The sequence below is a fragment of the Neolamprologus brichardi genome, chromosome 3 (assembly GCF_056152115.1).
Source record: "Neolamprologus brichardi isolate AB-2024 chromosome 3, ASM5615211v1, whole genome shotgun sequence".
In the NCBI taxonomy this organism is placed as follows: domain Eukaryota; kingdom Metazoa; phylum Chordata; class Actinopteri; order Cichliformes; family Cichlidae; genus Neolamprologus; species Neolamprologus brichardi.
The window spans coordinates 39,728,588-39,750,184 of record NC_142106.1 but is presented as its reverse complement, the minus strand read 5'-3'; the positions used below and the strand labels follow the sequence as shown (position 1 = coordinate 39,750,184).

General features: G+C 40.0%; 4 protein-coding genes across 4 annotated transcripts; 3 read left to right on the top strand and 1 right to left on the bottom strand.

Moving 5' to 3' along the window:
• Positions 1–1,993: 1,993 nt before the first annotated feature.
• On the top strand, positions 1,994–3,660 carry LOC148104292 (uncharacterized). The gene has a single exon (XM_087837609.1). The coding sequence runs from the start codon at positions 2,039–2,041 to the stop codon at positions 3,557–3,559; it is 1,521 nt and encodes a 506-aa protein (XP_087693735.1). The 5' UTR covers positions 1,994–2,038; the 3' UTR covers positions 3,560–3,660.
• A 2,563-nt stretch (positions 3,661–6,223) lies between these two features.
• Positions 6,224–7,188, bottom strand: LOC148104291 (leucine-rich repeat LGI family member 2-like). The gene is made up of 2 exons (XM_087838335.1): positions 7,182–7,188; positions 6,224–7,041 (listed from the first exon to the last, which is right to left on the bottom strand). The coding sequence occupies exons 1-2, from the start codon at positions 7,186–7,188 to the stop codon at positions 6,224–6,226; spliced, it is 825 nt and encodes a 274-aa protein (XP_087694461.1).
• A 3,919-nt stretch (positions 7,189–11,107) lies between these two features.
• On the top strand, positions 11,108–13,058 carry LOC148104290 (uncharacterized). Its single transcript, XM_087837608.1, has one exon. It carries the CDS (start codon positions 11,251–11,253, stop codon positions 12,769–12,771), a length of 1,521 nt encoding a protein of 506 aa, XP_087693734.1. The 5' UTR covers positions 11,108–11,250; the 3' UTR covers positions 12,772–13,058.
• A 1,972-nt stretch (positions 13,059–15,030) lies between these two features.
• Positions 15,031–16,350, top strand: LOC148104289 (uncharacterized). Its single transcript, XM_087838333.1, has one exon. The coding sequence runs from the start codon at positions 15,046–15,048 to the stop codon at positions 16,348–16,350; it is 1,305 nt and encodes a 434-aa protein (XP_087694459.1). The 5' UTR covers positions 15,031–15,045.
• The last annotated feature ends 5,247 nt before the right edge of the window (positions 16,351–21,597 follow it).

The following is a 21,597-nucleotide window of genomic DNA, read 5'->3' as shown; positions in this document are numbered from 1 at the left end:
GGCCGTGATGAACTATCACACCCCTCTGCTCTTTCTATTACAGGGAATGTCTAGAAAGCACAAACCTTTAATAATCACAGCTGAGATCATAAACTGTAGTTATCCTTCCTTCCTTTCTTATCCTTCCTTCCTTTCTCTTAAGCACTTAAGGGTTGCTGGAGATGGCTTGAAGACTATCCCAGCTTTCACAATGTAAAACTCAGTGTACACACTTGACAGTTCACCACTCATGATTGTAATTCCCAAAAGAATCAACAATTAACCTAAAAAAGCAAGTTGTTGGACTGTGAGAGGGAGCCGGAGCACCCTCAGAGAACACAACATGCAAACAGCAGCCAGCAGATTCACATGCACGACCTTCTTGCTGTGAGGCAACAGTACCAACCACTGCACCTCCGTGCTGACCTTAGAGTGCAGTCGTATGGTGGAAAATGTTACTGTGGATGCTTTAGATTATATTACATACAGAAAAAAGTAGTGTTTTATTATTTTAGTGGGCAAAAGAGTCAAGATTGGATCTAAAGGATGTAAATGGAGAAGCACAGTGCATTTCTACTCAACGTTCAGTATCTTCTTTTTTCATCAAAAGACTTTCTCTGTATCTCTGCTCTGTTTGTTTTTGACTTGAAACACTAAATAAAAGTTTTACTACACATCTGTCTCTATTGTTTAATCAGCAGCTGTAATACTAAACTGTCCAAAATTTAAAAGTCTACATTTAGTAGATTTAGAGATATTTATTTAACTATTTTTAGTTAATGATACTTTATAAACCTATTCTGCTGTTTAACAAAGACTGTTGTAACTTTATTGCAATTTATTGTTTGATAACAGCATTTTGGTTATTTTGTAAGTGATTTAAGTGTTAGTCACATGTTTAGTGAGAGCTGTTAATTATAGATCTAATTTTCTGCTAAAGGGGAGCATTTAACAGGTATTTTCATTAGAAAACTGCGTTTCCCAGAATCCTTTGTGGTAGACGAAAGTTACTCTGGGGGTTTTAGCTAGCAAAGAAAGTTTCGGGAAGCCATTATATGTTGCTCTGATGTTGAGAAGTTTATTTGTTGTACATTCCCCTTTTTGAAGCCTTATATAAAGACTATCGTTTCTACAACTGATGTCCGATCCATTTTTTGGCTAAGTGGATTCGCCACAACAAAGACAGTATCATCATGTTTAAAGCACTTTTAAATCTGACAGCAGCACTCAGTTCTCCTGCACATGTGTGATCTTGGAGTGAACTGAAGGTTCAGATGCATCTCTCAGGTCCTGTGTGGAGACTTTGCTGGACTTTGTCTGTCTGTTAAAGATGTGGTTTTCAGATGCTATTCAGCTGGTGTAGATAGTGGGGGTTTAGGTCTGAAACATCTTCTTTTGTCCTCCATTCATCCAGTTTCATGAGATAACTTTTTGGTACAAGGACTGGACTGAAAAAAGACTGAAAAGAGAAACTTTGAAAGAGTTTTAGAAGCCTGGAGGAAAAGCAGTGCTTGTTTAATCAAATGTAATAATACACATTGTTTAAATGTCCCAAAGTAAAGAGATCTCTCTGTGAACCTTTAATTCATCACCCTCTTGTGGCAGCAGCTGGCTACTGTTATTTGCACATGTGCATTGTGGTTTTTTATTCCGTTATAATTTAATACAAAACCCTTTAATTAAATTAGTGAGGTGAAGTAATATATGAAATATTAGTGTTAGGTAAGTCCCAGAGTTCAGTTTATTGGACATTAGCTACATTTAATGAGAAGATATGAGATCCAAATATATGCTTATGTCAACACGTGTTCATTTGATGAAGTTTACTGAACAAATTTGAATCATCACAACAACCAAAATGTTAGCAACACATCAGAAGTCATGTGGGGGGGGGGGGGGGGGGGGGGGTTTGTCATGTGACAACCTCTTTGGCTTCCAGAATCGTGACATCACACCCATTTAGAATCTTACCGCCGCTTTGATCCTTTGATCCTTTGATCCTAAAACCCTTAAGTAGAGGTGAGAAGCAACAACTTTTAGTTTGTTGTTCGCAGCATTTATGTTCGCAGCATTGAAACGTTCGAGAGAGAAACCTTTCAAAACAATTGGATCCTTTTCAGAGCAACTTTTTACACTTTCCAACATGTCTCTGAAAAAACACACAAGAAAAGAAAAAGTAAAGCCCAGCTCTTCTCTTCTGGCTCAAGAAGACAATATTCAAGTTCAGAAGATGTGCTTGGAAGAAATGCATGAGGAAAATCTCATGAACAAGCACAACAAGCAACACCCGGCCCAGGCAGAGAGTTTTTTAAAACAACAAAAGGAGATTATCTTCCTCAGAGAAGAAAATGAGAGAAAGACTGCTGAAGTAGATAAATTGTTCAGACAGCTTCTTGAAAAGGAAGATATTCAGAAGGAGAAAGAAATGGAACTCCTAGACGTGCGTGGAAGGAACTTTGAGCTCAAAGCAAAGCTTGATAAAGCAATAGAAAAACTCAAAGAAATCCTCCAGCAGAAGAAAAATGAAAAAGACAAGGACAAAAAGGATCGAGAGCTGCAATTAAAGCTTGATGAAGCTCTGCAAAAAAATACAGAAATCCTCCAAGAGAACAAACGACAGGAAATAGAACTCCAAAACTTGGGGATAAAATACAAAGCATTGCTTCAAGAGAGAAAGCAACAACCGATCAAACAGAAAGAAAGCAAGCTTGAAAACGAGCTGAAAACAAAGCTTGATAAAGCACTGCAAAGAAATGACCAGATTCTTCAAGAAAAAGAACAACTGGAAATAAACCAGAGAGACATGCGGTGCCAACTCCAAAGCATGGAGGAAAAATGCAGAGTCCTGGAAGTAAAACTTGATAAAACTGCAGTGCACAAGCAGAAATATCAAGAGCTGCTTCAAGAGAAAGAACAACAGGACGTAAAGCAGAAAGAAGACAAACGTTTACTCCTGGACTTTGAGAGAGAAAACCAAAAGCTGCAAGAACTTTACAAGAAAATGAACAACAAAGCAACTGAAATGGAAGGAGAGAAGGAGAAACTGCAAAAACAGTGCTCAGTGATGCAGAGTCAGCTCAATGACATGCTGACAAAAAACACCGAACTCGAGGAACTTTCAAACACCTTCAAGTTAAAAAACACTGAGGTGCAGCTGCTAAAGCAGCAACTCAAGAAAACAAATGAAGACCTGCAGTGCAGACTTCAAGAAACCGAGAGGAAAAGTCAGCAGTTAGAAGACACTCACAACAAATTACAAGAGCGTTATACAGAGATGCAGGAGGCAAAGGTAATGCAGGAGGAAACATCTAAAGAGTTGAAAGGAAGGCTTGAAGACAAACAAGCCGAATTAGAAGAAGTGGAGAAAACATGCAGGAGACTTGAGAAGGAGAATACCGAAACAATCGATCAGCTGAGAACCCTGATCCTAGAGAAAAAGGTTCTCGTGGAAAAGCTCCTGGAAAAGAAGAAGAAACGCTTCCGCTTCTTCTGGAGGAAGGACACTCCTGCTTTTTCTTCTCTTTCTACTTTTTCCACTGCTGATGTCACCTCGTCTTCCTCCACCTCTGTTCCATCGTAATTTTGACCTCCCCTCTCCTGCCCTCTCCCTCTCTCCTGACACCTTGACACCTCTCCCTCCCCTAGCTCCCTTGAACTCGTAACACCTGTCCCATCTCCCTCTCCCCTCTCCCTCTCCCTCTCTTTTCACCCTCACCCCCCAACCAGTCCCGACAGTCGACTGCCCCCTCTAGAGCCTGGTTCTGTCATAGGTTTCTTCCTTTAAAGGGAGTTTTTCCTATCCACTGTCGCACCTCGTGCTTGCTCAGAGGGGATTGTTGGGGTTTTCTCTCCCCTATCCCTTTCCTCCTTTCTATCCCTTTCCTTTACCATTCCCCCACCCCCCTTCTATTTCCCCAAAAATGTAATAATAAACACAATTGGCTGCATTTTAAATGTGTCTTATCAACGTCTTCATTCAAGAATGAATTGTCTTTGTCACAGAGTCATGTGTATTTTGTGTTTTCCTCGGGCTGGTGATCCTCACGGTCGGTCAGCCCAGGAGTCCAGATTATTCGTGTTCTAATCACATTTAGTGTTACATTTTAGATCACCACAATCGGATATCCACAATTTAGGATTCAGGCATTTGTTTTAGTTTGATATCGTAATCATTCTATGATTGAGTCGTTAACAGAACCAGCAGTTAGCAGCAATAACTTCAAATCAATGACATTTGCAAGCATTCCTTTATACACAGCATTTCAGTCAGGTTGAGGTCTGGACGTCCATGCTGTAGATTTGCTGCTGAGCTTGGGGTCATTATCCTGTTGCATGGCCTAATTTAGAAGAAGCTTTATCTTTCAGACAGACAGCCTCACATTTGACTCTAAAAAACTTTGGCATACAGAGGAGTTCGTTGACTGCAAGGTGCTTTATTGCTTGTGTCTGCAGAAGAAGCTCAAATCCCCACACTTGAACCAGCATATTTGACAGTGGGTTTGAGGTGTTTAAGTGTTTGAGTGTCTGAAATACTGACATGTGAACGGCAGAATATAATGGTGAGATTTTAGTGCTGGTTAGATTGCATACAGACTGCACATTATCAGGTTTTACACTTTTGGATCTGTGACCATTCAAACACCAGACAGTACTGAATGTTTCTTCTTTCTTTGTGCAACTTTACAATCATAATGTCTGTTTTGGGGGTTTTAGGGAAAGAGGGGAAGTTTTATTTTTAATGATCAGTGTCAGGAATTAATCACTACAATGACACAAATAAACTTGAATTATATCCATAATCCTGATTATCAGTCAATACAAAACACATTCAGAAGTCGTGTTTTCACAGATTTATTTTGACACTGCATTATATTTTTAAGAGGAACATTCATTAGGCTTAAAACAAAATCATACAAAAGAATTGTAACGCTTGCATATTGTTAACCTAGAAGCACTTTTAGTCTTTGTTAGGTTTATCTAAAAAGAATTTGGCAAACACCCTTTTTTGAATGTCATGCTCTTGCAGGCTGCAGTAACATTTGAGTTTTGTATGTGCAAAGGTCCATTCAAACAGGTGGTGACATTACAATCCTTGGTTTATGTACATTTGGAGCTTGTCAACATTCAGCATTTCCAAAAGCAGAATAAAAATTTGAAAGCTTGAAGATATATTTACATGTACATTTATTTTCCTTCCTTGTGGTCATACAAATTTGGCCTCTGATGCTTCTGACTTCAGATGTTAGTAAAAAAATTTTTATTGTTAATTGGACAAAACTGTTTTTTTTAAACATCAGGAGGTTTATTTTCCCCGACATCATCTAAACACAGCTCCTTTGCAATACTGATAAAGTTTCTCTGTACTTATATTACAGCAGATCTAGAAGCTGTATCTAAATGTTGATTCTCTGTTAATGAATTTGTATAAGGTCAAGTCCTGGATATTTTACTAACTGTAACAACAAACCACTGCCTCCTACTCTATGCATTATAATCTACAGCATCTACAAAGACACCTTCCAACAAACAGCTACACTCTATGATCTCAGTTAAGTTAATTAAAGGTTTGTGCTTTCTAGACATTCCCTGTAATGGAAAGAGTAGAGGGGTGTGGTACTTCATCATCACGGCCAGAAGGAGGTGCTGTGTCAAACAAAAGACCCCAGTGTTGATAAGGCAAGGTACTGTACGTTACCACAGGGTATGAGGATACAGGTCTTCAAGTAACTTAAAGAAGTCCAGACGCTTTTCTTTGCAAGCTCCTTTGACTACGATGACCTGGATGACTGAGAACCTTCACAGACATACAGGTAGGTGGCAAAAATCAATCAATCCATCATCAGTCACCACAAATCAGAATAAATTTGTTACGTTCATTCAGGTCCTGATGTATTTTTAGCTGCATAAAACTACTGAGAGAAAGATATTAAACAAAAAACAGATAAATCCAAATAGATTCAATTAAATGTCTCTTTTTTAACCCGTCATAAACTTCAGTGGTATTTTTAAGAGAATAGTAGTAGTTATGAAAGGGTAGTACTTCAGAAAGTCTGAGGATCCATGAGTGCAAGGCCATTCAGAAATAGTCACGATACATCTTGACCCAGCTCTAATTTGTGAGTGAAAACTATGAAGGTGTGGATATTTAACAGTTCATAAGGTCCTTTCTCTTTTGTTTCCTTCTTGAATTTGTCTTTCAAGTGGAAGACATGTGATTTCAGACGGGACAATAAGGCACAGCCCCTCATAAGCTCAGGTCGATGATGATGTGCTCAAAGATCTGCGTGTTTCCCTTGAAGCTCGAGGAAAAAATAAAGTCCCTGCGGTCGGTAGATACCACGGTGAAAGAGCGTGGGGCTTGGATGTACACCTCCTTAAAGTGGTCAAAGATTTTGTTGTCCTCGTCCCACAGGTAGATCTGTGAGAAGGTGTAGTCGCTTCCCAGAGCCAGATAGTAACGTTCCTTGAAAGAGAACGGCTGGAGAATCATGGAGCCTCGAGAGGGCAACGCTTGGATCTCAGCAAACTGTTTGGTGCCCCAACGCAGAACTTTGGAATCACCGATATACCGCGTCATAGCCAGGTAGAGCTCCTCCTTGATCCGGAAGTGTTTCACAACCACTACATCCTCCATGTTGGGGATCTCACCCTGCAGGATGAACTTCTGGTTGCTCCGGCTCCACTGGTAGATCACTGGAACCTGTGAGCGGCTCACTATAATAAGGTGAGCTTTCCCATCCAAGTCGAGAGACTCTACATCCGTGTCACGGCACCACTTGTGCAGTGACTGGTACGAATAAAAGCCATTATCATTCCACTTGTAGAGGGTGGAGAGGCCGGCTTTTGAGCTGTCAGCAATCACAAAGAACCAATCAGAGCCAATCTGGAAGGCTTCAATATCATTGGGCTTAGAGATCTTGGACACCTCGATATCCTGGAACTTATTGAACCTGCTTTGGTCGTCATCAAACTTGTAAATGTGGGAACCACCAAACAGCTGAGCCACAATGACAAACACCTCCTTTTCGATGATGACAGATTTGCAACCCACAATGGACTGACCTAAAGGGCAGAGAAACACATGAATCGCGTAAGAATTAAACTCAGCTCAAGCATTCTGGGAGTGTTTGTTAGCCTAATGTGTGATTTAGACTTCCTAACTTACAGTGTCACTGGAAACTCCCTTTAACCCTTCATCTAACCTTCCATGTAACCTGACATGCACCTCCTGAGAGATGAAACTACACGTTGGGTCGACACAGCCTGCAAGGACTTAAATGGTTAGAAGTAGGGGTGGGCGATATAAACGATATACGATAGAAACGGTAAAAATTTGGCCAACGATAGAGATTTTGACTATATCGCTCTATCGCGATAGCGCATGTTGATGATGTCATCAAGCTGCGCCTGTTTTGGTTGAAAGCATCGCAGCGGCTACAACCATTATCATCTGCAAATTATGGCGGGCGACAGTCATAGCAAAGAGATGAAGCACTTTTGAAATATGGGGAAAGCCAAAAGCTGTGCTTCCTCCACTTCCGTAACATTGATTCATTAATGTTGAATTCTCTTGCAGCTGCTCTATTCCCATGTTGTTGCAGTATATTAATAACTAACCTCGTATTGTGGATGAATAATCTCAGTTGTTCTCCTGACTGAAGTTTGGCCTGTGTATAGCATCCTGCTATGCGATTGCATTTGTCTCTGACGACCAGAATCCGTCACGTTAACTTTTATCGAGTGGAAGAAAAATGGGCGCTCATCCTCCAGCTTCACTGTGCTAATGTTATGCTAACATAGCTGTGTCGCTAGCAATCACGTAGCACAACATTATATACCAGGTAGTCCAACTTTTACTTTCATATTCTTCCAAAAGCAGTTTTCAAAACATCTTTGTGAACTGACTAATGCTTGAACATTGCTGTAGGTCCACAGGAAAACTGTTCCACAGTTTTACCTCACAAATGGTAAAACAAAAGGTTTTAACCCTTGTCCGTGCTTTAAGAGTCTTCATATATAATTTTCCCTTCAATTCATCCTCTGTACATTTCCTGGTAACATATTGTATCTGGCTTTTTACATAATTTTTTGCAGTTTTATATTTTGTAAGATCCATAAACTTACAATTAATTTCAAGAACAAGTTCAAGAAAAGTTAGGAGGCAAAGTAAGACTGTCTTCGTCTCCATTGTAAGTGGGGGGGGGGGGGGGATGCTACAGTTTGTACAAGAAGCATCAGCTCTGGTTTATTTTAACTTTAGGACTTGACGAAGAAAGCGCAAGAGAAATTCTTCACATGATACAGTTACATACAAATTACATACAAATGTATAATGTTTAAAGATATAATCGAACATTAATGGATTATTGGTCAATATCAGTAAAGCAAAAGACATTCTCTGTTTACGACAACATTGTACCAAATTAATTTAATAAAGTTACATATGAATAACTTAATGGGGATGTAAGTCAGAATTTTTTTAAATGTACAGAAACAGGATGCGTCAGATTAAACTGTGATATGCTTGTAATGACTTACATAGTGACTGTAGTTTTACTATTGCAAATAAATGTTTCATAGAAGTACCTTCAGCAACAATTAATTCAGCAGTGACTTTGTTCTTACTTTTGTCAGTGAATTTGTGACATAAACCAGGGAAAGCAGAAAGATGAGGATTAAAATGTTGGTGTTTCTGACACCAGCCAGTCCTCTGCTTCTGGACGCTGCTGCTGCCATCACTGTTGAAATAAAAACAACATTTGAGCTTGAGAGAAAATGATGGAAGTTAAAAGAAATGAATAAATAAAAAATCAAATCTATGTTTCCTCTTGTTATGTTAATAAAATATTTTTAAAAAAATCTTGGGTATAAACCATCCTATGGTGTAGTTTTGCTGATCTTACCTGCCTGGTGAAGACACAAACAGCTGTTTCACAGACTGAAAACACAAGGGAATCGCATGCTACAAATACTTAATGTTCTCCTGATGTGACTTCCCTCTGATCTGTGAGCTGCTCTTTCACTTTTATCTCACAGTTGTGATATGATCTATGTGGCGGGGGTGTGGTCTCCGGCCTGCTGCAGCAGAGGGGTGTTACAGTGAGCTCTCAGGGCGGTGCCGAGGTGTGGCTTAGAGGGTGGGTGTGACTGCTCAAGGTGATCATCTTCTTCTCTGTATTTTTAAATACTGATGATGGGGACGGAGACTGGAAGGAAGAAGCAGCTGTTCCTGTGTGACTGATGCCGGAACATCAGAACACAGTTGCTAAAGCGAAAATAAAACTAACCTATAGTGAATGAAATCCAGTGTGCGTTCCTTCCTCTTTCTTCCTCTTAAGCACTTAAGGGTTGCTGGAGATGGCTTGAAGACTATCCCAGCTGTCACAATGTAAAACTCAGGGTACACACTTTAAAGTTCACCACTCATGATTGTAATTCCCAAAAGAATCAACAATTAACCTAAAAAAGCAAGTTGTTGGACTGTGAGAGGGAGCCGGAGCACCCTCAGAGAACACAACATGCAAACAGCAGCCAGCAGATTCACATGCACGACTTTCTTGCTGTGAGGCAACAGTACCAACCACTGCACCACCGTGCTGACCTTAGAGTGCAGTCGTATGGTGGAAAATGTTACTGTGGATGCTTTAGATTATATTACATACAGAAAAAAGTACTGATTTATTATTTTAGTGGGCAAAAGAGTCACGATTGGATCTAAAGAATGTAAATGGAGAAGCACAGTGCATTTCTACTCAGTCTGAACACTCGACACAGCCTCGTTCACCCAGCTGCACACACATGATTAGGGGAAACTCATCGTTCAGTATCTTATTTTTTTCATCAAAAGACTTTCTCTGTATCTCTGCTCTGTTTGTTTTTGACTTGAAACACTAAATAAAAGTTTTACTACACATCTGTCTCTATTGTTTAATCAGCAGCTGTAATACTAAACTGTCCAAAATTTAAAAGTCTACATTTAGTGGATTTAGAGATATTTATTTAACTATTTTGAGTTAATGATACTTTATAAACCTATTCTGCTGTTTAACAAAGACTGTTGTAACTTTATTGCAATTTATTGTTTGATAACAGCATTTTGGTTATTTTGTAAGTGATTTAAGTGTTAGTCACATGTTTAGTGAGAGCTGTTAATTATAGATCTAATTTTCTGCTAAAGGGGAACATTTAACAGGTATTTTCATTAGAAAACTGCGTTTCCCAGAATCCTTTGTGGTAGACGAAAGTTACTCTGGGGGTTTTAGCTAGCAAAGAAAGTTTCGGGAAGCCATTATATGTTGCTCTGATGTCGAGCAGTTTATTTGTTGTACATTCCCCTTTTTGAAGCCTTATATAAAGACTATCGTTTCTACAACTGATGTCCGATCCATTTTTTGGCTAAGTGGATTCGCCACAACAAAGACAGTATCATCATGTTTAAAGCACTTTTAAATCTGACAGCAGCACTCAGTTCTCCTGCACATGTGTGATCTTGGAGTGAACTGAAGGTTCAGATGCATCTCTCAGGTCCTGTGTGGAGACTTTGCTGGACTTTGTCTTTCTGTTGAAGATGTGATTTTCAGATGCTATTCAGCTGGTGTAGATAGTGGGGGTTTAGGTCTGAAACATCTTCTTTTGTCCTCCATTCATCCAGTTTCATGAGATAACTTTTTGGTACAAGGACTGGACTGAAAAAGACTGAAAAGAGAAACTTTGAAAGAGTTTAAGAAGCCTGGAGGAAAAGCAGTGCTTGTTTAATCAAATGTAATAATACACATTGTTTAAATGTCCCAAAGTAAAGAGATCTCTCTGTGAACCTTTAATTCATCACCCTCTTGTGGCAGCAGCTGGCTACTGTTATTTGCACATATGCATTGTGGTTTTTTATTCCGTTATAATTTAATACAAAACCCTTTAATTAAATTAGTGAGTTGAAGTAATATATGAAATATTAGTGTTAGGTAAGTCCCAGAGTTCAGTTTATTGGACATTAGCTACATTTAATAAGAAGATATGACATCCAAATATATGCTTATGTCAACACGTGTTCATTTGATAAAGTTTACTGAACAAATTTGAATCATCACAACAACCAAAATGTTAGCAACACATCACAAGTCATGTGGGGGGGGGTGTCATGTGACAACCTCTTTGGCTTCCAGAATCGTGACATCACACCCATTTAGAATCTTACCACCACTTTGATCCTTTGATCCTAAAACCCTTAAGTAGAGGTGAGAAGCAACAACTTTTAGTTTGTTGTTCGCAGCATTTATGTTCGCAGCATTGAAACGTTCGAGAGAGAAACCTTTCAAAACAATTGGATCCTTTTCAGAGCGACTTTTTACACTTTCCAACATGTCTCTGAAAAAACACACAAGAAAAGAAAAAGTAAAGCCCAGCTCTTCTCTTCTGGCTCAAGAAGACAATATTCAAGTTCAGAAGATGTGCTTGGAAGAAATGCATGAGGAAGATCTCATGAACAAGCACAACAAGCAACACCCGGCCCAGGCAGAGAGTTTTTTAAAACAACAAAAGGAGATTATCTTTCTCAGAGAAGAAAATGAGAGAAAGACTGCTGAAGTAGATAAATTGTTCAGACAGCTTCTTGAAAAGGAAGATATTCAGAAGGAGAAAGAAATGGAACTCCTAGACGTGCGTGGAAGGAACTTTGAGCTCAAAGCCAAGCTTGATAAAGCAATAGAGAAACTCAAAGAAATCCTCCAGCAGAAGAAAAATGAGAAAGACAAGGACAAAAAGGATCAGGAGCTGCAATTAAAGCTTGATGAAGCTCTGCTAAAAAATACCGAAATCCTCCAAGAGAAGAAACGGCAGGAAATAGAACTCCAAAACTTGGGGATAAAATACAAAGCATTGCTTCAAGAGAAAAAGCAACAACCGATCAAACAGAAAGAAAGCAAACTTGAAAGCGAGCTGAAAACAAAGCTTGATAAAGCACTGCAAAGAAATGACCAGATTCTTCAAGAAAAAGAACAACTGGAAATAAACCAGCGAGACATGTGGTGCCAACTCCAAAGCATGGAGGAAAAATGCAGAGTCCTGGAAGTAAAACTTGATAAAACTGCAGTGCACAAGCAGAAATATCAAGAGCTGCTTCAAGAGAAAGAACAACAGGACATAAAGCAGAAAGAAGACAAACGTTTACTCCTGGACTTTGAGAGAGAAAACCAAAAGCTGCAAGAACTTTACAAGAAAATGAACAACAAAGCAACTGAAATGGAAGGAGAGAAGGAGAAACTGCAAAAACAGTGCTCAGTGATGCAGAGTCAGCTCAATGACATGCTGACAAAAAACACCAAACTCGAGGAACTTTCAAACACCTTGAAGTGCAAAAACACTGAGGTGCAACTGCTAAAGCAGCAACTCGAGAAAACAAATGAAGACCTGCAGTGCAAACTTCAAGAAACCGAGAGGAAAAGTCAGCAGTTAGAAGACACTCGCAACAAATTACAAGAGCGTTATACAGAGATGCAGGAGGCAAAGGTAATGCAGGAGGAAACATCTAATGAGTTGAAAGAAAGGCTCAAAGACAAACAAGCCGAATTAGAAGAAGTGGAGAAAACATGCAGGAGACTTGAGAAGGAGAATACCGAAACAATCGATCAGCTGAGAACCCTGATCCTAGAGAAAAAGGTTCTCGTGGAAAAGCTCCTGGAAAAGAAGAAGAAACGCTTCCGCTTCTTCTGGAGGAAGGACACTCCTGCTTTTTCTTCTCTTTCTACTTTTTCCACTGCTGATGTCACCTCGTCTTCCTCCACCTCTGTTCCATCGTAATTTTGACCTCCCCTCTCCTGCCCTCTCCCTCTCTCCTGACACCTTGACACCTCTCCCTCCCCTAGCTCCCTTGAACTCCTAACACCTGTCCCATCTCCCTCCCCCCCTCTCCCTCTCTTTTCACCCTCACCCCCCAACCAGTCCCGACAGTTGACTGCCCCCTCTAGAGCCTGGTTCTGTCATAGGTTTCTTCCTTTAAAGGGAGTTTTTCCTATCCACTGTCGCACCTAGTGCTTGCTCAGAGGGGATTGTTGGGGTTTTCTCTCCCCTATCCCTTTCCTTTACCATTCCCCCCCACCCACCCACCCCTTCTATTTCCCCAAAAATATAATAATAAACACAATTGGCTGCATTTTAAATGTGTCTTATCAACGTCTTCATTCAAGAATGAATTGTCTTTGTCACAGAGTCATGTGTATTTTGTGTTTTCCTCGGGCTGGTGATCCTCACGGTCGTTCAGCCCAGGAGTCCAGATTATTCGTGTTTTAATCACATTTAGTGTTACATTTTAGATCACCACAATCGGATATCCACAATTTAGGATTCAGGCATTTGTTTTAGTTTGATATCGTAATAATTCTATGATTGAGTGGTTAACAGAACCAGCAGTTAGCAGCAATAACTTCAAATCAATGACATTTGCAAGCATTCCTTTATACACAGCATTTCAGTCAGGTTGAGGTCTGGACTTCCATGCTGTAGATTTGCTGCTGAGCTTGGGGTCATTATCCTGTTGCATGGCCTAATTTAGAAGAAGCTTTATCTGTCAGACAGACAGCCTCACATTTGACTCTAAAAAACTTTGGCATACAGAGGAGTTCGTTGACTGCAAGGTGCTTTATTGCTTGTGTCTGCAGAAGAAGCTCAAATCCCCACACTTGAACCAGCATGTTTGATATTTGAGGTCTTTAAGTGTTTGAGTGTCTGAAATACTGACATGTGAACGGCAGAATATAATGGTGAGATTTTAGTGCTGGTTAGATTGCATACAGACTGCACATTATCAGCTTTTACTCTTCTGGATCTGTGACCATTCAAACACCAGACAGTACTGAATGTTTCTTCTTTCTTTGTGCAACTTTACAATCATAATGTCTGTTTTGGGGGTTTTAGGGAAAGAAGGGAAGTTTTATTTTTAATGATCAGTGTCAGGGATTAATCACTACAGTGACACAAAAAAAACCTCGAATTATAACCATAATCCTGATTATCAGTCAACACAAAACACATTCAGAAGTCGCGTTTTCACAGATTTATTTTGACATTACATCATATTTAGAATTTGGCAAACACCCTTTTTTGAATGTCATGTTCTTGCAGGCTGCAGTAACATTTGAGTTTTGTAAGTGCAAAGGTCCATTCAAACAGGTGGTGACATCACAATCCTTGGTTTATGTACATTTTGGAGCTTGTCAACATTCAGCATTTCCAAAAGCAGAATAAAAAATTGAAAGCTTGAAGATATATTTACATGTACATTTATTTTCCTTCCTTTTGGTCATACAAATTTGGCCTCTGATGCTTCTGACTTCAGATGTTAGTAAAAAAATATATAATTGTTAATAGGGCAAAGCTGTTTTTTTAAACATATCAGGAGATTTATTTTCCCTGACATTGTTAAGGTACTATTGGTCTACATTCTTCTTCTATGGTAGCAGGCTGCGCTAAGTAACACCCAAATTTAAATTTCTGCTTTCTGTTGGCACCAATGACTGTAGAAAACATTGGTTATTGTGATAACATGTTCTTTCTTTCTTTGTTTTTTTGTCTTTGTTTTTGTTTTTTGTTTGTTTGTTTTTGTTTGGGTTTTTTTTTTGTTTATTTTTTTTGGGGGGGGGATAACAGAGATTGTAACGTTACTGATCATTTGAAAAAAAAAAAAAAAAAAGTGATGCAATGTGACAACCTCATTGGCTTACAGAATGATGACATCACACACATAACTCATTGGCTTACAGAATGATGATGTCACACACTTTTAGAATCTTACCTCCAATTCTTCTTTTTATCTTTTGATCCTTAAACCCATAAATAGGGGTGAAAAGCAACGTCATTTAGTCCGTTACTCGCAGCATTTATGTTCTCAGCCTTCGACTGTTCGTGACACAGATTTAGAGTATTACCACCAACGTGATCATTTGATCCTAAAACCGATAAATAACGGTGAAAAACAACGACTTTTACTCCATTACTGGCAGTATTTCTGTTTGCAGCCCTCAACTGTTCGCCAGAGAAGCATTTGGAAACATTTGGATCCTGACTCCAGACTCCAACATGTCTCAAGGAGAAGAACCAAAAAGTCAAGAAGTTGACCCTGGTGCTCTTCCCTGGGATGAACCAGAAGACCCTTACCTCTCCTCTCTTCCTTGGGATGAACAAGTAGAATTAGAGGAGAAGCGCTTGCCAGAAATGGAGACTGAAAATCTTCTTAACAGAGAGAAGATTGCATCATTGATGGAGGAAAATGAGAGACAGAGTGCTCAATATAAAAAAAGGTCCTACCAGCTCCAAGAAAAGGAGAGTATTATTGATGAAAAACAATGGGATACCATAGACATGGAGAAAAGGAACCAAGAGCTCCAAGGAAAGCTGGATCAAGCTCTAGAAAAAATTAAAGAAATCCTCCAAGAGAAGAAACAACAGGACATGAGACAGAGACAGATGCACGATCAACTCGAAAAGATGGAGATAAAATACAGAGTGGTAAAAGCAAGGGATGATAAAAGTCAGGAAACAAATGAAGAGGTTCTTCAAGAGAAAAGGCAACAGCAGATCAAACAAAAGCGAATGGGCCGCGAGCTTAAGAACATCAAGAAACAAAATGACGAGTTGCAAGTAAAGCTTGATGAAGCTCTGCAAATAAATGAAGCAATCCTCGAAGAGAAAAACCAACAGGACATAAAGCAGCGAGACACGGAGAGCCAACTCCAACACATGGAGGGAAAAGACAGGATGCTGCAGGTAAGGCTTGAAGAAACAATGCACAAATATGACGAGTTGCTTCAAGAGAACAAGCAACAGGAGATGAAACAGAAAGAATTAGATTGCAAGATTCTGAACATGGAGAAAAACAATGAAGGCTTGCAAGTAAAGCTCGATGAAGCTTTGCAAAAAAATACAGAAATCCTTAAAGTGAAAGAACAACTGGACATAAACCAGGGAGACATGCAATGCCAACTCCAAGGCATGGAAGGAAAATACAGAGCACTGCAGGCAATGCATTATGGAGCACAGAACAAATATCAAGAGCTGCGTCAAGAGAAAGAACAACAGTACATAAAGCAGAACGAAGAAAAACTTCTTCTTGTCCAGGACTTTGAGAAGACAAACCAAAAACTGGCCGAGGACTCGTGTGTATTCTGTGTTTTCCTCGGGTTGATGATCCTCGCGGTCGTTCAGCCCAGGAGTCCAGATTCATTTTCTGTGTATCGTGTTGGTTGTGTTCTCTTATTCTCCCTCCATCTTCCTGTCTATGTTTTTGTTCGCTCTCGGATGTTTTGGGTCGTCGGAGGGATCCCTACCTGGGATGTCACGACCGCTCGTCAGCCATCACTAGCTCCAGCTGATGGGCCTCGTTAGTAGCGCCCTACTTAAGAGTGTCGCTGAGCTCCAGTCTGTGTGGGATTATACGGTGTGAAACTTGACAGTACAGCTGTTGACTTATGCGGGATTTTAACCCTCGATATAGTGGATTGCCCGCCAATGTGTGTATGTGTTTGTGTATTGCCAGGAGCGGAGTGCGTTTTCTCACGGGAGTGGAATCACGGTGTGGGAAGAGGAGTTTTGGAGTTGCTTTTTCACCTTTTGGACATTCTGCACTGTGTGGGATTCTGGGGAGGAATGACCACATGGTCCACAGTGCCTGGGACTGTACATTGTGTAACTAGGCGTAGCATATGTGACAGTACATGGCACAAAATGAACAAGAGGTTTCCATTTACTGAGTTAGTTTGATCAGCCTCAGAATCACAAAACAAGCACAATGGACCAAAGTGCTGAAAAGAAGATTAAATACATAAAAACAGATACAAACGAAAACCACATAAAAGAAGAAGGATTAAAAAAACAAAAGACTTTATGAAAATAAATAAATAATAAAATAAAATCTCACATGGTGTCAAAGGCCAATAATCATCATAACAAAACCTGAATGTTGTCCCTGAAATAATAACATACCATCCATTCAATCTTTTTCAGGGTCGCTTTATTTGCCCAACAGCTTCACAAAAGCTGGAGAATTTATTGCTGTACTATGTATATAATGTGCCTCTCAAGTCACGAGTAGAGAATTTGTTTTAGTTACAAGGAAATCATTTCTCTTTTAACTAGAGATGGACCGATCCGATATTACGTATCGGTATCGGTCCGATACTGACCTAAATTACTGGATCGGATATCGGAGAGAAATAAAAAATGTAATCCGATCCATTAAATATCAAAAAAGCACCTTAAAAAACTTGTGACATGGCGTAACTCGGCTCATAACCGTAGCACGTCAGAGCAGTGTGGTCACGTGATAGAGCGGCTGTGTGTATTTGTAGCCTGCTAGCAAACATTTTATCTCCGAGGAAGTTATCTCAGATAGAAGTAAAGCAAGTGTGTAAGTTCATCTCTGAATGTTTGTAAAGCATTCCCGCGTTAAGCTTAACATCCGATATATAGAGCAACTGCCTCTTCTCTCCGTCTCCTGCTGCTACTTCAATCATGAAACTGCTTAATGATCAGCTGATCGGCTTTTCTGTCGCGAGTCCGTCTGTCTTCTTTGTTTTTGGCCCACTTTGCACCAGAAAGAGGAAACCAGCGGCTGAACAACAGCAGCACTATTAAGCTTGATAAGCTGTTGTTAGAATTTATTTAATATTACTTTCTACACCAGGATCCTTTTCTACGTAGCTGACGGCTGGTAACTGTGCAGGGGCGGATCTAGCAAAGTTTAGCCAGGGGGGCACAAAGACATACTTTTCTTTCTTATTCTCATTTAAAATATCTAGCTTTTAATTATTTAATAATTATCTGAATCTTACACCCAAAGTTTTAATCTGATGTAAAATATATAGAAGTCCATTACTGTATATAATAACTGTTAAGTCTAATATACCCTAGTAAGCTGTAGTACTTTTTCCTTTGGGAAAGTACCATCTGTGAATTCTGCAATTCTGTTGAAGAAAGATGTTGAATCTATTTAATTATTCTTGAAAAATAATTTATTTCTGTGAATTTTTTTCACCCTGCATCAAATGAAAGTTGATTACATTGATTAAGCATCATGAGGAAGAGGGTGGTTCCCTATTTTCTTTTGCTGGGAGTTTGCAACCCTATTAGTTAGGTTGCTTAATATTTCTGCTAAGTACTCTTTAAAATACCAGAATAGGAAGGATGGTGCAGGTTTAACTTTATTAGATTGATCAGTGTTGCTGATCTATGAAATATTTTGGGTGCAGTGTGTTTTTTTTGCATACAGGTATAACAGAATAGCTTTAGTGTTGTTGTTGTTTTTCAACTTGAGTGTGAACTTATACAAAAAGCAGCAAGATATTAAAAAAACATTTTTGTTGATTAAAAAACACACTGTATCAGATTTATATCGGTATCGGCAGATATCCAAATTTATGATATCGGTATCTGTATCGGACACAAAAAAGTGGTATCGTGCCATCTCTACTTTTAACACATAAACACAGTGTGGATGCTGAAGAGCTGCATCTGCATCACAGCAAAAATTGTAACAGTTCCATTACTGCATGCAAAAGTTGCAGTAGCAGCAGGGGGAGATAACTTTTTAAAGCCAAGAAGTCAGTAGTAAACCAAAAAACTTACATTTCAAGGTCCTTAATCATCAGAAACGATTAAGCTAGACAGCCAATATTTATATATATGCAAATGTATTAGAAATGTCTGTTTAAACACTTATTATTATTATCCATTAACTATTATTATTTTCACTTTGGCTTAAAATAAAATATCTCCCTCTGCTGTTAGTGTAGATTACTGCAACTTCTGCATGAGCGTCCTTTCCACGCTATGGAGAGACAAAGAGTGAAATGGACACGGTAGATCAGTATGTCGTTTACGCATTTTGCCTATCAAGTTGGAAGGTCCCAGGGAGCACAGTGGCCCCCATCATCTATAGATGGAAGACGTTTGGAACCACCAGGACTCTTCCTAGAGTTGACTGCCCAGCCAATCTGAGTGATCAGGGGTAGAAGAGCCTTAGTCATGGACGTGACCAATAACCCGATGCCACTCTGACAAAGCTCCAGCATTGCTGTGTGGAGAATGGAGAACCTTTAAGAAGGACAATGACTTCTGCAGCTCTCCACCAATCAGGCCTGTATGGTTGAGTGGCCAGATGGAAGCCACTCTTCAGTAAAAGGCACATGACAGTTTACCTGGAGTTTCGCAGGAAGCATCTGAAAGACTTTCAGACCATGAGAAACAAAATTCTTTGGTCTGACAGAGGGAGATCCATAGTGCTGTGTGATTTGAACCTTCAGCTGTTTAATAATGTTTGAAACTTACATTTCGAGTTTGCCTATCTTCTCCCAGAAATGAGACACGACACGCGTTTCAAACGGCTCAACAAACATAAGCAAACACACAAACTGTTTGTGTGCTGTAGAGATCACTCTGCATTTCTTCCAGCGCTTCTTGTAGAGATCCGGTTCCCAGTAGTTCAATTCCTTGGAATTGTTAGTCTGCTTGCCTATTGATTCTCATCGGTTCCACTTGTACTTGTACTACAATCTGCTAATTTCAATTCATGCCAATGAAGGAAAACAGTGGTGCAGTCTAGAGCGTGGATATTACTTTTTTGTGTGGAAACTGTATCCAGGACAGAAACACGGCAATATGGTGGTAACACAACTTCAGCTCTTTGCAAGCATCAGCACCAGTCATTGGTCTGCACAGATATGCATTATAATCTACAGCATCTAAAAAGACACCTTCCAACAAACCTAACTGTTTGTAAAAGTTTACAATTTACTTCCTTCCTTTCCTTCTTCCTTCCTCTTAAGCACTTGAAGGTTGCTGGAGATGGCTTGAAGACTATTCCAGCTGTCACAAGGTAAAACTCAGGGTACACACTTTACAGTTCACCACTCATGATCACATTCCCAATAGATGATTGTAATTCCCAAAAGAATCAACAATTAACCTAAAAAAAAAGCAAGTTGTTGGACTGTGAGAGGGAGCCGGAGCACCCTCAGAGAACACAACATGCAAACAGCAGCCAGCAGATTCACATGCACGACCTTCTTGCTGTGAGGCAACATTACCAACCACTGCACCACCGTGCTGACCTTAGAGTGCAGTCGTATGGTGGAAAATGTTACTGTGGATGCTTTAGATTATATTACATACAGAAAAAAGTACTGTTTTATTATTTTAGTGGGCAAAAGAGTCACGATTGGATCTAAAGGATGTAAATGGAGAAGCACAGTGCATTTCTACTCAGTCTGAACACTCGACACAGCCTCATTCACCCAGCTGCACACACATCATTAGGAGAAACTCATCGTTCAGTGTTCTGTCCTTATTGTGCGTCCCTTTGGACCAAAGTTTGGACCAAAGTAACAGTGGAGCTGTTCTCATCGAGACGACCCCTCCTAACTACAGTTTTATCAGTGAGGCCAGGGTGAGCAGGAGAGGAGGAGGGATTGCTGTCTTATTTAATGAATCATTTCAATGTAAGCAGCTGTCTCCTGGAAGTTTTCAGTCTTTTGAATATGTGGCTTTACAGCTGAAGGCCCCATCCAAAGTTGTGTTTCTTAATGTTTACAGGCCTCCCAAATACTGCACAGACTTTTTTTAATGACCTCAGTGAACTGCTGTCTGTGATCTGTGTTGATTTCGACTGTGTAATTATTGTTGAGGATTTTAACATCCATGTGGACAACCCTCAGGACAAAGGGACTAAAGACCTGAATAACACTCTGGGCAACTTTGGGCTGACTCAGCATGTAACAGAGGCCACACATAATAGAGGACACACTCTTGACCTACTGATCTCCAAGGGCCTGAGCATTTCAAAGGTTACTGTGTCTGATGTGGGCCTGTCTGATCATTACTGTGTTTTCTTTGAAAGTAAAATCTCAGCCCACACAAATATATCAACAGCAGTGATCACAAAACGGTGTATAACTGAACACAGTAGTGCGATTTTTAACCAGGTCTTCCCATTAACACCTGACCTGTTGTGGCCGATGCACTATCCCGAGTAGAGACCTAGATTCAGCATCTCTTAAAGGATGGAGATGCTTGATTTTAGATGGGGGGGTGTTATGACCCAGGTCATTGTTGCCGTGTGGTGCTGTTACTCGCCACACCATGCGGGGGCATTGTTTGTACTCTGTGATGTCTGTGTTATGTAAGTTTCCAGGTGGAGGCTGACCATTGGTGGAAGAGGGAATGAGGCCAGCTACAAATTGGGACCTGACTGGGTTGGCAGCCTCTCCTACTACTTCCTGTTTCCAGTGAGCTGCACGTTTGGGGCCCTTCGTGGCGTGTGACAGAGCTAGGCTGCAGTAAAAACAGTTTAGAGAGTCGTATCTGGACATGGTAGCTGTAGGGGTGGGAAGCCGTTTCTTTTACAACCTTTTTCTCCTGTTTCGGGTAGGGAGACGGGTTAGAGTTTGTATTTTCTTTTGGGGTTGATTCACTATAGGTAAGTTAGTTCTGATTCATTTCCAGTGTGTTTTGTTTGTTGTTTTGGCCATGCCCACCCTGATGCTCGCTACCTGTCAAGTTAATAAAACAACTAGTCATTGTAAAGCTGTGGCTGTGTGATTTACTTCTTCTTATTATTTTTCTTGTGTTGCACTCCAG

Excerpts from the sequence above, each read along its gene's own strand:
- LOC148104292 (XM_087837609.1), top strand. The coding sequence starts at position 2,039 with ATGTTCGCAGCATTGAAACGTTCGAGAGAGAAACCTTTCAAAACAATT.
- LOC148104289 (XM_087838333.1), top strand. The coding sequence starts at position 15,046 with ATGTCTCAAGGAGAAGAACCAAAAAGTCAAGAAGTTGACCCTGGTGCT.
- LOC148104290 (XM_087837608.1), top strand. The coding sequence starts at position 11,251 with ATGTTCGCAGCATTGAAACGTTCGAGAGAGAAACCTTTCAAAACAATT.